The 14,262-nt window shown below is 41.0% G+C and overlaps 2 protein-coding genes and 2 pseudogenes across 20 annotated transcripts in view; all 4 read left to right on the forward strand.

Annotated features, from left to right (window-relative positions):
• Positions 1 to 14,262, forward strand: part of LOC113036849 (protocadherin gamma-C5-like) — a 271,126-nt gene that overhangs the window by 97,250 nt on the left and 159,614 nt on the right. The gene's annotated exons all lie outside the window — the stretch shown is intronic.
• On the forward strand, positions 75 to 2,993 carry LOC113037224 (protocadherin gamma-A7-like). The gene is made up of 2 exons (XM_080288736.1): positions 75 to 886; positions 2,180 to 2,993. The coding sequence occupies exons 1-2, from the start codon at positions 501 to 503 to the stop codon at positions 2,991 to 2,993; spliced, it is 1,200 nt and encodes a 399-aa protein (XP_080144862.1). The 5' UTR covers positions 75 to 500.
• On the forward strand, positions 4,030 to 6,800 carry LOC145420031 (protocadherin gamma-A11 pseudogene; annotated as a pseudogene). The gene has a single exon (XR_013901307.1). The product of XR_013901307.1 is annotated as a protocadherin gamma-A11 pseudogene (transcript).
• LOC145419388 (protocadherin gamma-A10 pseudogene) lies at positions 11,100 to 14,054 on the forward strand (annotated as a pseudogene). Its single transcript, XR_013901346.1, has one exon. The product of XR_013901346.1 is annotated as a protocadherin gamma-A10 pseudogene (transcript).

The following is a 14,262-nucleotide window of genomic DNA, read 5'->3' on the forward strand; positions in this document are numbered from 1 at the left end:
CGGTTTCTTCTGTTTACCGGGTTTAGAAATTACTTGAATGATAATCTCTCATTATTCTAGTGGGTCCATTTTAACTATATCTCCTCACAAAATTCGTTGCGACATACATGCTGAAGTGAAAATATTTTATTGAACATGGTGTTTTGATATCATTTCATATTGATTTCCACGCAAGATAAAATGTGTTGATGTTGGGTTTGCGGTGTTGCTTCTGAAATTCAGGAATCATATGACTTCCACGTTTTATACTCTAAGGGACGCTGTTGGCCAGTTAAATATTTTCGGTCTTTCGTTGTCATCCAGTCCATCCCCTCAGTGATCATACATTAAGGGCAGCTCATTGTCTTTTGTCAAGATTTCGTTTGAACGAGGACTCACAACTTTATAAAGGTTGTTGACAATTGTAAATGTAGCTTCAGGGATGATAGACTAGGACATTATTTAAACTACCTGAACGGAAAAATCGTTCGTTCTCTACATATATATATTCTGTCTGAGTGATGGCGACTTTAACATGCCTGAGTTGCGTATCCGAATGGCGATCACTTTGTGGAGTACGACGTCACATAGGATTTCTTCTGTTGCTGCTTCTTGCGGTTAACATGGTAGGTGGTCAGATTCGGTATTCTATACCTGAGGAGATGAAGAAAGGCTCTGTTATTGGTAATGTGGCGCAGGATCTTGGCTTGGATCTGAAAAGGCTCCGCTCAGGGCGGGCCCGTATCGTGACCGGAGAAAACGTTCACTACACCGAGCTGCAGACAGACAAAGGGATTCTGGTCGTGAATGAGAGAATAGACCGAGAGCAGCTTTGTGGGGACGTAACGCCGTGTAGTTTCAGCTTTGAGATGATTTTAGAAAATCCGATTGAACTACACAGAATAACTGTCGAGGTTTTGGATATAAATGATCACGCACCTGTCTTCCCAAACAAAGATAAACCCATCAGTTTTGAAATAAGCGAATCAGCTGCAGTTGGAGTACGTTTTCCTCTGCAGAGCGCGCAGGATCTAGATGTAGGCCAAAACGCACTGCAAAATTATATTCTGTCCCCAAACGACAATTTTATATTGAAACAACATTCAAATCCAGATGGAAGAAAATATGTTGAAATGGTGCTCCAGAAACCTTTAGACAGAGAGCGACACCCGCATTTCTCTTTGAAATTAATCGCAGTTGATGGAGGAACACCGCAGAGATCTGGTACAGTAAATATAGATGTGACTGTGTTAGACGCCAACGACAATATTCCAGTTTTTAATCAATCAGTGTACAAAGCAGCTGTGTTGGAAAACACGAAAACAGGGACTAGTATCATTACAGTAAATGCCACAGACGCAGACAGTGGATCATATGGACACATTACATACAGTTTATCCGAAATGAAAGAAAGTGCAGCGGACATTTTTAGAATTAATGAAAACACCGGAATAATTTACGTGTCTGGTCAGATTGACTACGAGAAAGACAAAAAATACGAGTTGAGGGTAGAGGCAAAGGATCACGGTGGACTAACTGGGACAAGTAAAGTTATATTTGATGTTATTGATGTTAATGATAATGCTCCTATTATAAATGTAATGTCATTTTCTAGTCCCCTGTCCGAGGATTCCCGACCTGGTACAACCATAGCCGTTTTAAATATAAAAGACGCAGATTCTGAGAGAAATGGGCAAATTAAATGTTCGATTGATGGTAAACTTCCCTTTAAAATTGAAACATCTCTGACAAATTATTACAATTTGGTCTCAGATCAACACTTTGACAGAGAATCCGTCTCAGAATATAACATAACAATTAAAGCCACCGATTTTGGGTCTCCCCCTCTGTCTAGTTCAACAAAATTGCATCTAAAAATCTCTGACGTCAATGACAACGCACCATTATTTGATAAAAACAGCTATACTGCTTATATCACAGAGAATAACTCTCCTGGTTTTTACATATTTACTGTGAGTGCGCGGGACTGTGATTGGAATCAAAATGCTAGAATCTCATATGTTTTAGAGGACACACAGGTCGGTGGGAGTCCAGTTTCTACTTATGTGTCTTTAAATTCTGAAACTGGTGTTCTTAACGCGGTTCGCACCTTTGATTATGAGCAAATCAAACACCTTGCGTTAGTAATTAAAGCACAGGATGGAGGCTCTCCTCCACTCAGCAGCAACGTGACTGTGAAAATAATGATCCAAGACCAGAACGACAACCCCCCTCAGGTTCTGTACCCAGTCCAGACTGGTGGCTCTCTGGTGGCTGAAATGGTTCCTCGTTCAGCAGATGTGGGCTATCTGGTGACTAAAGTGGTGGCTGTTGATGTGGACTCTGGACAGAATGCCTGGCTCTCCTATAAACTGCAGAAAGCCACAGACAGGGCGCTGTTTGAAGTGGGTTTACAGAATGGAGAAATCAGAACTATCCGCCAAGTCACTGATAAAGATGCTGTCAAACAAAGACTGACTGTTATAGTGGAGGACAACGGGCAGCCCTCTCGTTCAGCTACAGTCATCGTTAACGTGGCGGTGGCGGACAGCTTCCCTGAAGTGCTGTCGGAGTTCACTGAGTTGACCCACGACAAGGAGTACAATGACAACCTGACTTTTTACTTAGTCTTGGCTCTGGCTGTAGTTTCCTTCCTCTTCATCACGTGTTTAGTGGTTATTATATCAGTCAAAATCTACAGGTGGAGACAGTCTCGCATCCTGTATCACTCCAACCTGCCTGTCATTCCATATTATCCACCACGTTACTCAGACACTTTGGGGACAGGAACTCTCCCCCATGTGTACAATTACGAGGTGTGCAGGACGACTGACTCCAGAAAGAGTGACTGTAAGTTCGGCAGAGCTGGTAGTCAGAACGTGCTGATAATGGACCCCAGTTCTACAGGAACGATGCAGCGGATACAGAGTGAAAAGAGCATCCTGGATGAACCAGACTCTCCTCTAGAGGTCAGTCAAAGAATATTTCTGTATTTATTCTCCTTCTTTGTTTGATTACTCTGATGAAAAGCTTGGCAGCATTACACATTTCTCAGCACCAAGGACAGCGTCTCAGTTTTCCTCTGCATATAGGTAGGCCTACAAAGTTTCTGTAAAAGGTCTTACATAGTTAATTTCTTAGTTAATTTTTAAAAGAAAGTTCTCCCTAAAAGTCCCTAATAGTTTCCAGTATTTCATATACTGAAGCTGTGCTGGAGAAAAGATTAATGATCATACTCCCAGTGTTTGTGCAATGTTTTGTGCTTGCTTATTGCATCCCCATAAGACGATAAAAATGACATTGTCAAAGTAAAATACTAAAAAGAAGCAGAAATAAGTCAGCCACGTATTTCTGAAGAGCAACGTTATTTTTCCTGAAGCCTGCGAAGAAACAAAAAAAAATGTTTTCTGTTACTCATCTCTACTTGCTTAACCTGTTTAATTATGCTGATATCGTTTTTACTCTTTCTAAGAATTTGAAGCCAGGGAATTATTTTAGTTTCTGGTTATCATGATCTTTCGACTGGTGTATCTATATTTCTTTTCTGAGAGTAGCAGTTCTATTCTAGTGATTTTGTTCCCCTGGTTCTCAGCACTGTTGTTCAGCTGGTAGATAATGTAATTAAAACTTCTCTTGTTTGTGGTAGATCGTTCTCAATTTAACTTTTCCACTCACTATTAGTTGTATACACTCTTCAGTGAAAAATTATTTTATTAATGAAAGTAATTTCATATTGATCCCCACGGCTTAGATCGTTGTTACAAAGATTCAAGTCTCGTGTGATTTCTACCTTTTAGACTCTAAGGGACGCTGTTGGCCGCTGAAATATTTTCTCTGTTATGTTGTCATTCAGTCCATCCTCTCAGAAATCACACGGTGAGGACGGCTTTCTGTTTTTTGCCGAGGGTTCATGTGAACGAAGTCTCACAGATTTCCGCTTAACGCTTGAGAACAATTTTATAAGCCAACCAGCTACTGGTATACTAGGGTCTTTTTGTTACTGCCTAAAGAGACGATTTTTTCTTTCTTTGTATCTTTTTTGTATGAGTAATGGCGCCTGTAAGACGTCTACATTACATATCACCAGGGTGGGAATCATTTTGTGGAGTACGACGTCGCATAGGATCGCTTCTGTTGCTGCTTCTTGCGGTTAACATGGTAGGTGGTCAGATTCGGTATTCTATACCTGAGGAGATGAAGAAAGGCTCTGTTATTGGTAATGTGGCGCAGGATCTTGGCTTGGATCTGAAAAGGCTCAGCTCAGGGCAGGCCCGTATCGTGACCGGAGAAAATGTTCACTACACCGAGCTGCAGAAAGACAAAGGGATTCTGGTCGTGAATGAGAGAATAGACCGAGAGCAGCTTTGTGGGGACGTAACGCCGTGTAGTTTCAGCTTTGAGATGATTTTGGAAAACCCGATGGAACTACACAGAATAACTGTCGAGGTTTTGGACATAAATGATCACGCACCTGTCTTCCCAAACAAAGATAAACCCATCAGTTTTGAAATAAGCGAATCAGCTGCAGTTGGAGTACGTTTTCCTCTGCAGAGCGCGGAGGATCTAGATGTAGGCCAAAACGCTCTGCAAAATTATATTCTGTCCCCAAACGACAATTTTATATTGAAACAACATTCAAATCCAGATGGTGGTAAATATGTTGAAATGGTGCTCCAGAAACCTTTAGACAGAGAGCGACACCCGCATTTCTCTTTGAAATTAATCGCAGTTGATGGAGGAACACCGCAGAGATCTGGTACAGTAAGTATAGATGTGACTGTGTTAGACGCCAACGACAACGATCCAGTTTTTAATCAATCAGTGTACAAAGCATCTGTGTTGGAAAACACGAAAACAGGGACTAGTATCATTACAGTAAATGCCACAGACGCAGACAGTGGATTAAATGGACACATTACATACAGTTTGTCCAAAATGAAAGGAAGTGTAGCAGAAATATTTACGATTGATGAAAAGACGGGAACAATCTACGTGTCTGGTCAGATAGATTATGAAAAATACCGAAAATACGAGTTGAGGGTAGAGGCAAAAGATCACGGTGGACTAACTGGGACAAGTAAAGTTATATTTGATGTTACTGATGTTAATGATAATGAACCTATTATACATGTAATGTCATTTTCTAGTCCCCTGTCAGAGGATGCAATTCCAGGGACAACAATTGCAATTTTGAATATAAAAGACGCAGATTCTGAGAGAAATGGGCAAATTAAATGTTCGATTGATGGTAAACTTCCCTTTAAAATTGAAACATCTCTGACAAATTATTACAATTTGGTCTCAGATCAACACTTTGACAGAGAATCCGTCTCAGAATATAACATAACAATTACAGCCACCGATTTTGGGTCTCCCCCTCTGTCTAGTTCAACAAAATTGCATCTAAAAATCTCTGACGTCAACGACAACGCACCATTATTTGATAAAAACAGCTATACTGCTTATATCACAGAGAATAACTCTCCTGGATTTTCCATATTTACTGTGAGTGCACGGGACTCTGATTGGAATCAAAACGCTAGAATCTCATATGTTTTAGAGGACACACAGGTCGGTGGGAATCCAGTTTCTACTTATGTGTCTTTAAACTCTGAAACTGGATTTCTTAACGCGGTTCGCACCTTTGATTATGAGCAAATCAAACAGTTTGAGTTAGTAATTAAAGCGCAGGATGGAGGCTCTCCTCCACTCAGCAGCAACGTGACTGTGAAAATAATGATCCGGGACCAGAACGACAACCCCCCTCAGGTTCTGTACCCAGTCCAGACTGGTGGCTCTCTGGTGGCTGAAATGGTTCCTCGTTCAGCAGATGTGGGCTATCTGGTGACTAAAGTGGTGGCTGTTGATGTGGACTCTGGACAGAATGCCTGGCTCTCCTATAAACTGCAGAAAGCCACAGACAGGGCGCTGTTTGAAGTGGGCTTACAGAATGGAGAAATCAGAACTATCCGCCAAGTCACTGATAAAGATGCTGTCAAACAAAGACTGACTGTTATAGTGGAGGACAACGGGCAGCCCTCTCGTTCTGCTACAGTCATCGTTAACGTGGCGGTGGCGGACAGCTTCCCTGAAGTGCTGTCGGAGTTCACTGAGTTGACCCACGACAAGGAGTACAATGACAACCTGACTTTTTACTTAGTCTTGGCTCTGGCTGTAGTTTCCTTCCTCTTCATCACGTGTTTAGTGGTTATTATATCAGTCAAAATCTACAGGTGGAGACAGTCTCGCATCCTGTATCACTCCAACCTGCCTGTCATTCCATATTATCCACCACGTTACTCAGACACTTTGGGGACAGGGACTCTTCCACATGTGTACAATTACGAGGTGTGCAGGACGACTGACTCCAGAAAGAGTGACTGTAAGTTCGGCAGAGCTGGTAGTCAGAACGTGCTGATAATGGACCCCAGTTCTACAGGAACGATGCAGCGGATACAGAGTGAAAAGAGCATCCTGGATGAACCAGACTCTCCTCTAGAGGTCAGTCAAAGAATATTTCTGTATTTATACTCCTTCTTTGTTTGATTGCTCTGATGAAAAGCTTGGCAGCATTACACATTTCTCAGCACCAAGGACAGCGTCTCAGTTTTTAGGCCTAACTATATACCTGCATATAGATAGGCCTAAAAAGCTTTTTTAAAAGGTCTTACATAGTTAATTTTTAAAAGAAAGTTCTCCCTAAAAGTCCCTAATAGTTTCCAGTATTTCATATACTGAAGCTGTGCTGGAGAAAAGATTAATGATCATACTCCCAGTGTTTGTGCAATGTTTTGTGCTTGCTTATTGCATCCCCATAAGACGATAAAAATGACATTGTCAAAGTAAAATACTAAAAAGAAGCAGAAATAAGTCAGCCACGTATTTCTGAAGAGCAACGTTATTTTTCCTGAAGCCTGCGAAGAAACAAAAAAAAATGTTTTCTGTTACTCATCTCTACTTGCTTAACCTGTTTAATTATGCTGATATCGTTTTTACTCTTTCTAAGAATTTGAAGCCAGGGAATTATTTTAGTTTCTGGTTATCATGATCTTTCGACTGGTGTATCTATATTTCTTTTCTGAGAGTAGCAGTTCTATTCTAGTGATTTTGTTCCCCTGGTTCTCGGCACTGTTGTTCAGCTGGTAGATAATGTAATTAAAACTTCTCTTGTTTGTGGTAGATCGTTCTCAATTTAACTTTTCCACTCACTATTAGTTGTATACACTCTTCAGTGAAAAATTATTTTATTAATGAAAGTAATTTCATATTGATCCCCACGGCTTAGATCGTTGTTACAAAGATTCAAGTCTCGTGTGATTTCTACCTTTTAGACTCTAAGGGACGCTGTTGGCCGCTGAAATAATATCCCTGTTTTGTTGTCATTCAGTCCATCCTCTCAGAAATCACACGGCGAGGACGGCTTTCTGTGTTTTGCCGAGGGTTCATGTGAACGAAGTCTCACAGATTTCCGTTTAACGGTGGAGAACAATTTTATGAGCCAACCAGCTACTGGTATACTAGGGTCTTTTTGTTACTGCCTAAAGAGACGATTTTTTCTTTCTTTGTATCTTTTTTGTATGAGTAATGGCGCCTGTAAGACGTCTACATTACATATCACCAGGGTGGGAATCATTTTGTGGAGTACGACGTCGCATAGGATCGCTTCTGTTGCTGCTTCTTGCGGTTAACATGGTAGGTGGTCAGATTCGGTATTCTATACCTGAGGAGATGAAGAAAGGCTCTGTTATCGGTAATGTGGCGCAGGATCTTGGCTTGGATCTGAAAAGGCTCAGCTCAGGGCGGGCCCGTATCGTGACCGGAGAAAATGTTCACTACACCGAGCTGCAGTCAGACAAAGGGATTCTGGTCGTGAATGAGAGAATAGACCGAGAGCAGCTTTGTGGGGACGTAACGCCGTGTAGTTTCAGCTTTGAAATGATTTTGGAAAACCCGATGGAACTACACAGAATAACTGTCGAGGTTTTGGACATAAATGATCACGCGCCTGTCTTCCCAAACAAAGATAAACCCATCAGTTTTGAAATAAGCGAATCAGCTGCAGTTGAAGTACGTTTTCCTCTGCAGAGCGCGGAGGATCTAGATGTAGGCCAAAACGCTCTGCTAAATTATATTCTGTCCCCAAACGACAATTTTATATTGAAACAACATTCAAATCCAGATGGTGGTAAATATGTTGAAATGGTGCTCCAGAAACCTTTAGACAGAGAGCGACACCCGCATTTCTCTTTGAAATTAATCGCAGTTGATGGAGGAACACCGCAGAGATCTGGTACAGTAAATATAGATGTGACTGTGTTAGACGCCAACGACAATATTCCAGTTTTTAATCAATCAGTGTACAAAGCATCTGTGTTGGAAAACACAAAAACAGGGACTAGTATCATTACAGTAAATGCCACAGACGCAGACAGTGGATTAAATGGACACATTACATACAGTTTGTCCAAAATGAAAGGAAGTGTAGCAGAAATATTTACGATTGATGAAAAGACGGGAACAATCTACGTGTCTGGTCAGATAGATTATGAAAAATACCGAAAATACGAGTTGAGGGTAGAGGCAAAAGATCACGGTGGACTAACTGGGACAAGTAAAGTTATATTTGATGTTATTGATGTTAATGATAATGCTCCTATTATAAATGTAATGTCATTTTCTAGTCCCCTGTCAGAGGATGCAACTCCCGGGACAACTATTGCAATTTTGAATATAAAAGACACAGATTCTGAGAGAAATGGGCAAATTAAATGTTCGATTGATGGTAAACTTCCCTTTAAAATTGAAACATCTCTGACAAATTATTACAATTTGGTCTCAGATCAACACTTTGACAGAGAATCCGTCTCAGAATATAACATAACAATTAAAGCCACCGATTTTGGGTCTCCCCCTCTGTCTAGTTCAACAAAATTGCATCTAAAAATCTCTGACATCAATGACAATGCACCATTATTTGATAAAAACAGCTATACTGCTTATATCACAGAGAATAACTCTCCTGGAATTTCCATATTCACTGTGAGTGCGCGGGACTGTGATTGGAATCAAAATGCTAGAATCTCATATCTTTTAGAGGAAAAACAGATCAGTGGGAGTCCAGTTTCTACTTATGTGTCTCTAAACAGTGAAGCTGGAGTTCTTAACGCGGTTCGCACCTTTGATTATGAGCAAATCAAACAGTTTGAGTTAGTAATAAAAGCACAGGATGGAGGCTCTCCTCCACTCAGCAGCAACGTGACTGTGAAAATAATGATCCGGGACCAGAACGACAACCCCCCTCAGGTTCTGTACCCAGTCCAGACTGGTGGCTCTCTGGTGGCTGAAATGGTGCCTCGTTCAGCAGATGTGGGCTATCTGGTGACTAAAGTGGTGGCTGTTGATGTGGACTCTGGACAGAATGCCTGGCTCTCCTACAAACTGCAGAAAGCCACAGACAGGGCGCTGTTTGAAGTGGGCTTACAGAATGGAGAAATCAGAACTATCCGCCAAGTCACTGATAAAGATGCTGTCAAACAAAGACTGACTGTTATAGTGGAGGACAACGGGCAGCCCTCTCGTTCTGCTACAGTCATCGTTAACGTGGCGGTGGCGGACAGCTTCCCTGAAGTGCTGTCGGAGTTCACTGAGTTGACCCACGACAAGGAGTACAATGACAACCTGACTTTTTACTTAGTCTTGGCTCTGGCTGTAGTTTCCTTCCTCTTCATCACGTGTTTAGTGGTTATTATATCAGTCAAAATCTACAGGTGGAGACAGTCTCGCATCCTGTATCACTCCAACCTGCCTGTCATTCCATATTATCCACCACGTTACTCAGACACTTTGGGGACAGGGACTCTACCACATGTATATAATTACGAGGTGTGCAGGACGACTGACTCCAGAAAGAGTGACATGAAATATATGCAACCGATGAGTCAAAGTTTAGTGAGTGTGGATGGAGCTGTAGACGATGTACCGCAAGTGGACAAGCAACTGTCAGGCAACCGTTCCCAAATGTCTACTTTGGTGAGTGATAATCTAATCTTTTCTGTTCCATTTTCCTGAACTCAGCACTCACCTTTAACCTTCTAAGACCCGAACTCATTCATGGCATGCATGTTTAATTTCTCTTTGCTATTTGAGCTGATTGGGATCAAAGAATCATCTTTTTACGTCATGTAGTTTCTGAGAAAAATGATATCCACTTACGAGGACATTCGTTTTAAATTTCGATAGAACACTATAAAGTCATAATCGAGTAATGCTGCAAAACTCTTTATTTGGTGTCTGAACACAGCAGTATTTTTCCTGAGTACAAAAACAAACTGAGAAACAACAATTGTGCCCCTATGAGCAATATAGCTCACTGGAAGTGCTGTTAACAGTTGCAGGAAGATGTATGTCTGTAACAAAGTATGGATAAAGATATCTGACCCTTGTAGAGGAACATTTAGTATTGTGGTCTAGACAACCCAAAAATGTGATGTTCACATATATAGACGCCAGGTCCTAGGAGGTTAAATGTTGGTGAAAGTTTATCAAAAGCAACTTAGTGTAGCTTTCTGCCTTTGTTCCCCCCATAATATTCTCTGATTTCTAACTGATTTTTATATTTCTTTTAAACCACCATGAGCAACATCTTTATTGCACCTTTGTATTACTTTGATGTTCTACATTTTTGTGGCATTTATATCTCTGTTTGACTGCGCAGACTTTTTTTAACCTTTCTTTATTAAAGCGTACTCAAAATCTCATCTTTTTCAAGGTTTTGAATGTATTATACTTTCATCTATATATTCTGACTTATTAAATATAATAACAACATAATTGCACCAGTAGCAGTTCTACTCATTTATTATTTTTGCATTTAAGAATAATATAAGAATCATCATTTTAAGTTCACCTTATTATACATTTTTTTAAGTATTATTATTTGCAGAAGAATTTGCTTTGTATTACTCGGTGTTTACTGACTATGGACTGTAAGGGACGCTGTTGGTTAACTCACATATTTTGTAACCTATTATGTCAGGATCCTCTCCCTTTTCTCCCTGCTTCCAAAAGAAAGGGTGTTAACGTTCATTATATAGGTGGCAGTGGAATAGAATAGATGTCTTTCATTTTACATTGACTGAATGAAAAAAAAAAACTTTTAGGCTGTCTTTGCATATTCAGTTCTTTTTTCCCGAATAAGAATCGTACCAAGATCGATTTCTTTTAATATGGATTGTGGATATAAAACCTACGCCCTGTGTGTAAAATGGCGCTTTTCCTGCAAAGGCAATTGGCAGATTCTGTTCTTCATGTTTTGTATGATCCATGTGGTCACTGGACATATTCGATACTCTATCCCAGAGGAGATGAAGAAAGGCTCGCTCATCGGTAATGTAGCACAGGACCTTGGTTTGGATCTCAAAAGGCTCCGTTCGGGTCGGCCCCGTATCGTGACCGGCGACAGCATCCAGTACACCGAGCTGCAGACAGACAAAGGGATTTTAGTCGTCAAAGAGAGAATAGACCGAGAGCAGCTGTGTGGAGACACAACCCCGTGCAGTTTCAGCTTTGAAGTGATTTTAGAAAATCCTATGGAGCTACATCAAATCACAGTTGAAATAACGGATATAAACGACCATTCGCCAACCTTCAAACGAAACAGTATCAATTTTGAAATCAGCGAATCAGCCAGTACCGGCGCTCGTTTCCCTTTGACGATGGCAGAAGATCCAGACGTGGGTGTTAACGGACTTAGAGAATATTTTCTGACCGACAATGACAATTTTGTTCTTAAACAAAACTCGAATGCAGACGGGAAGAAATACGCAGAGATGGTGCTTCAGAAGCCGCTGGACAGGGAGACAAATCCTAGTCTGTCTCTAAAGCTAATAGCTGTAGATGGTGGGACTCCGCAGAGATCTGGTACAGTAAATATCGATATAACTGTTCTCGATGCAAATGATAATGCTCCAGTATTCAATCAATCTGTATATAAAGCCACAGTCATGGAAAATTCTCCCAGAGATACTTACGTTATCACTGTTAATGCCAGTGACGCAGATTTCGGATCAAACGCTATCGCAACTTATATTTTTTCAGATCTCAACAGTGGTCTCAGTGATGTGTTTATGATTGACGAAAAAACTGGTGTCATTTCAATAACAGGCTCTACTGATTATGAAAAAAACAAAAAATACGAACTTCGAATCGAGGCAAAAGATCAGGGAGGTTTAACAGATTCAAGCAAAGTGATAATTGAAGTAACTGATGTTAATGATAACGCTCCTATCATAAGTGTTATGTCATTCACTAGTCCCGTGTCCGAGGACTCTCCTCCTGGTACCACTATTGGCATCATAAATGTAAAAGATCTGGACTCGGGTGATAATGGACAAGTAAACTGTAGAATAGAACAAAACGCGCCTTTCAAAATTAAATCTAATTTAAGAAATTACTATACGTTAGTATCAGATACTGTATTAGATCGTGAAAGCGTTTCAGAATATAACATCACAGTTGTTGCGACAGATGCAGGAATACCTCCTCTTTCAACAAAAAGAACCTTTCATTTAAAGGTCTCTGACGTAAACGATAATGCTCCGGTATTTTCTCAAAGTGTTTACAAATCGTTTATCATAGAGAATAACTCTCCAGGCATTTCTGTTCTCACTCTCATGGCTAAAGATCCAGATGAAAACCAAAACGCCCGGATATCTTATATACTGGAGAACACTAATATTGGTGGAGCTCCAGTTTCTGAATATGTTTCAGTAAATGCAGAAAGCGGAGTCGTGCACGCTGTGCGCTCCTTTGATTATGAGCAAATCAAACAGCTGGTTTTTGTTGTGAAGGCGCAAGATGGAGGCTCTCCTCCTCTCAGTAACAATGTGACTGTGAAACTGATAGTTCAGGACCAGAATGACAACCCCCCTCAGGTTCTGTACCCAGTTCAGACTGGTGGCTCTCTGGTGGCTGAAATGGTGCCTCGTTCAGCAGATGTGGGCTATCTGGTGACTAAAGTGGTGGCTGTTGATGTGGACTCTGGACAGAATGCCTGGCTCTCCTATAAACTGCAGAAAGCCACAGACAGGGCGCTGTTTGAAGTGGGCTTACAGAATGGAGAAATCAGAACTATCCGCCAAGTCACTGATAAAGATGCTGTCAAGCAAAGACTGACTGTTATAGTGGAGGACAACGGGCAGCCCTCTCGTTCAGCTACAGTCATTGTTAACGTGGCGGTGGCGGACAGCTTCCCTGAAGTGCTGTCGGAGTTCACTGAGTTGACCCACGACAAGGAGTACAATGACAACCTGACTTTCTACTTAGTCTTGGCTCTGGCTGTAGTTTCCTTCCTCTTCATCACGTGTTTAGTGGTTATCATATCAGTCAAAATCTACAGGTGGAGACAGTCTCGCATCCTGTATCACTCCAACCTGCCTGTCATTCCATATTATCCACCACGTTACTCGGACACTTTGGGGACAGGGACTCTGCCACATGTGTACAATTACGAGGTGTGCAGGACGACTGACTCCAGAAAGAGTGACTGTAAGTTCGGCAGAGCTGGTAGTCAGAACGTGCTGATAATGGACCCCAGTGCTACAGGAACGATGCAGCGGATACAGAGTGAAAAGAGCATCCTGGATGAACCAGACTCTCCTCTAGAGGTCAGTTAGAGGATATTTGTATATCTATTCTCGTTCTTTACTTAATTACTCTGATGCAAAGCTTCCCAGCATTATACATTTCTCAGCACCAAGGACAGCGTCTCAGTTTTCCTCTGCATATAGGTAGGCCTACAAAGCTTTTGTAAAAGGTCTCACATGGTTACTTTTTAAAGGAATGTTTTCTTATAAAGTGACTGATAGTTTCCAGTTGTTTTCTATATCCAAATGTCTTTGTTTATAGAGTATTGATGATCACACGCCATGTTTTTGTGCAATGTTTCCTGGCAGTGTTTTACTTGCTTACCATTCGCTTGCCATAGTTATGAAGATATTTCAAGGGGACCCTGGAAAGGTAAAATATTAACAAAAGTAGAAAGACGGTATGTGTTTCTTAAAAGCATTCTTTCTCTCTTGTGGAGTCCAATGTCTATTCAATTACTCGACTCTTTCATACCCACTTATGTTATAGTGCTTATGCTTTCGATGCTGCCTGAGTCACCGTAAGACTTTGCATTCACTGGATTATGTCAGAATCAGATAATCACTACATTAGGACTTATACATCTATAGTTTACTCTAAGGCAACACTTCTATTTAATTTAATTTTCTTTTGTTTTGT

Source organism: Astatotilapia calliptera, chromosome 2 (assembly GCF_964374335.1).
Source record: "Astatotilapia calliptera chromosome 2, fAstCal68.1, whole genome shotgun sequence".
NCBI classification, from domain to species: domain Eukaryota; kingdom Metazoa; phylum Chordata; class Actinopteri; order Cichliformes; family Cichlidae; genus Astatotilapia; species Astatotilapia calliptera.

Excerpts from the sequence above, each read along its gene's own strand:
- LOC113037224 (XM_080288736.1), top strand. The coding sequence starts at position 501 with ATGGCGACTTTAACATGCCTGAGTTGCGTATCCGAATGGCGATCACTT. Across the intron at positions 887-2,179 it reads ATTGAACTACACAGAATAAC|AATAATGATCCAAGACCAGA; the intron begins TGTCGAGGTTTT and ends CGTGACTGTGAA.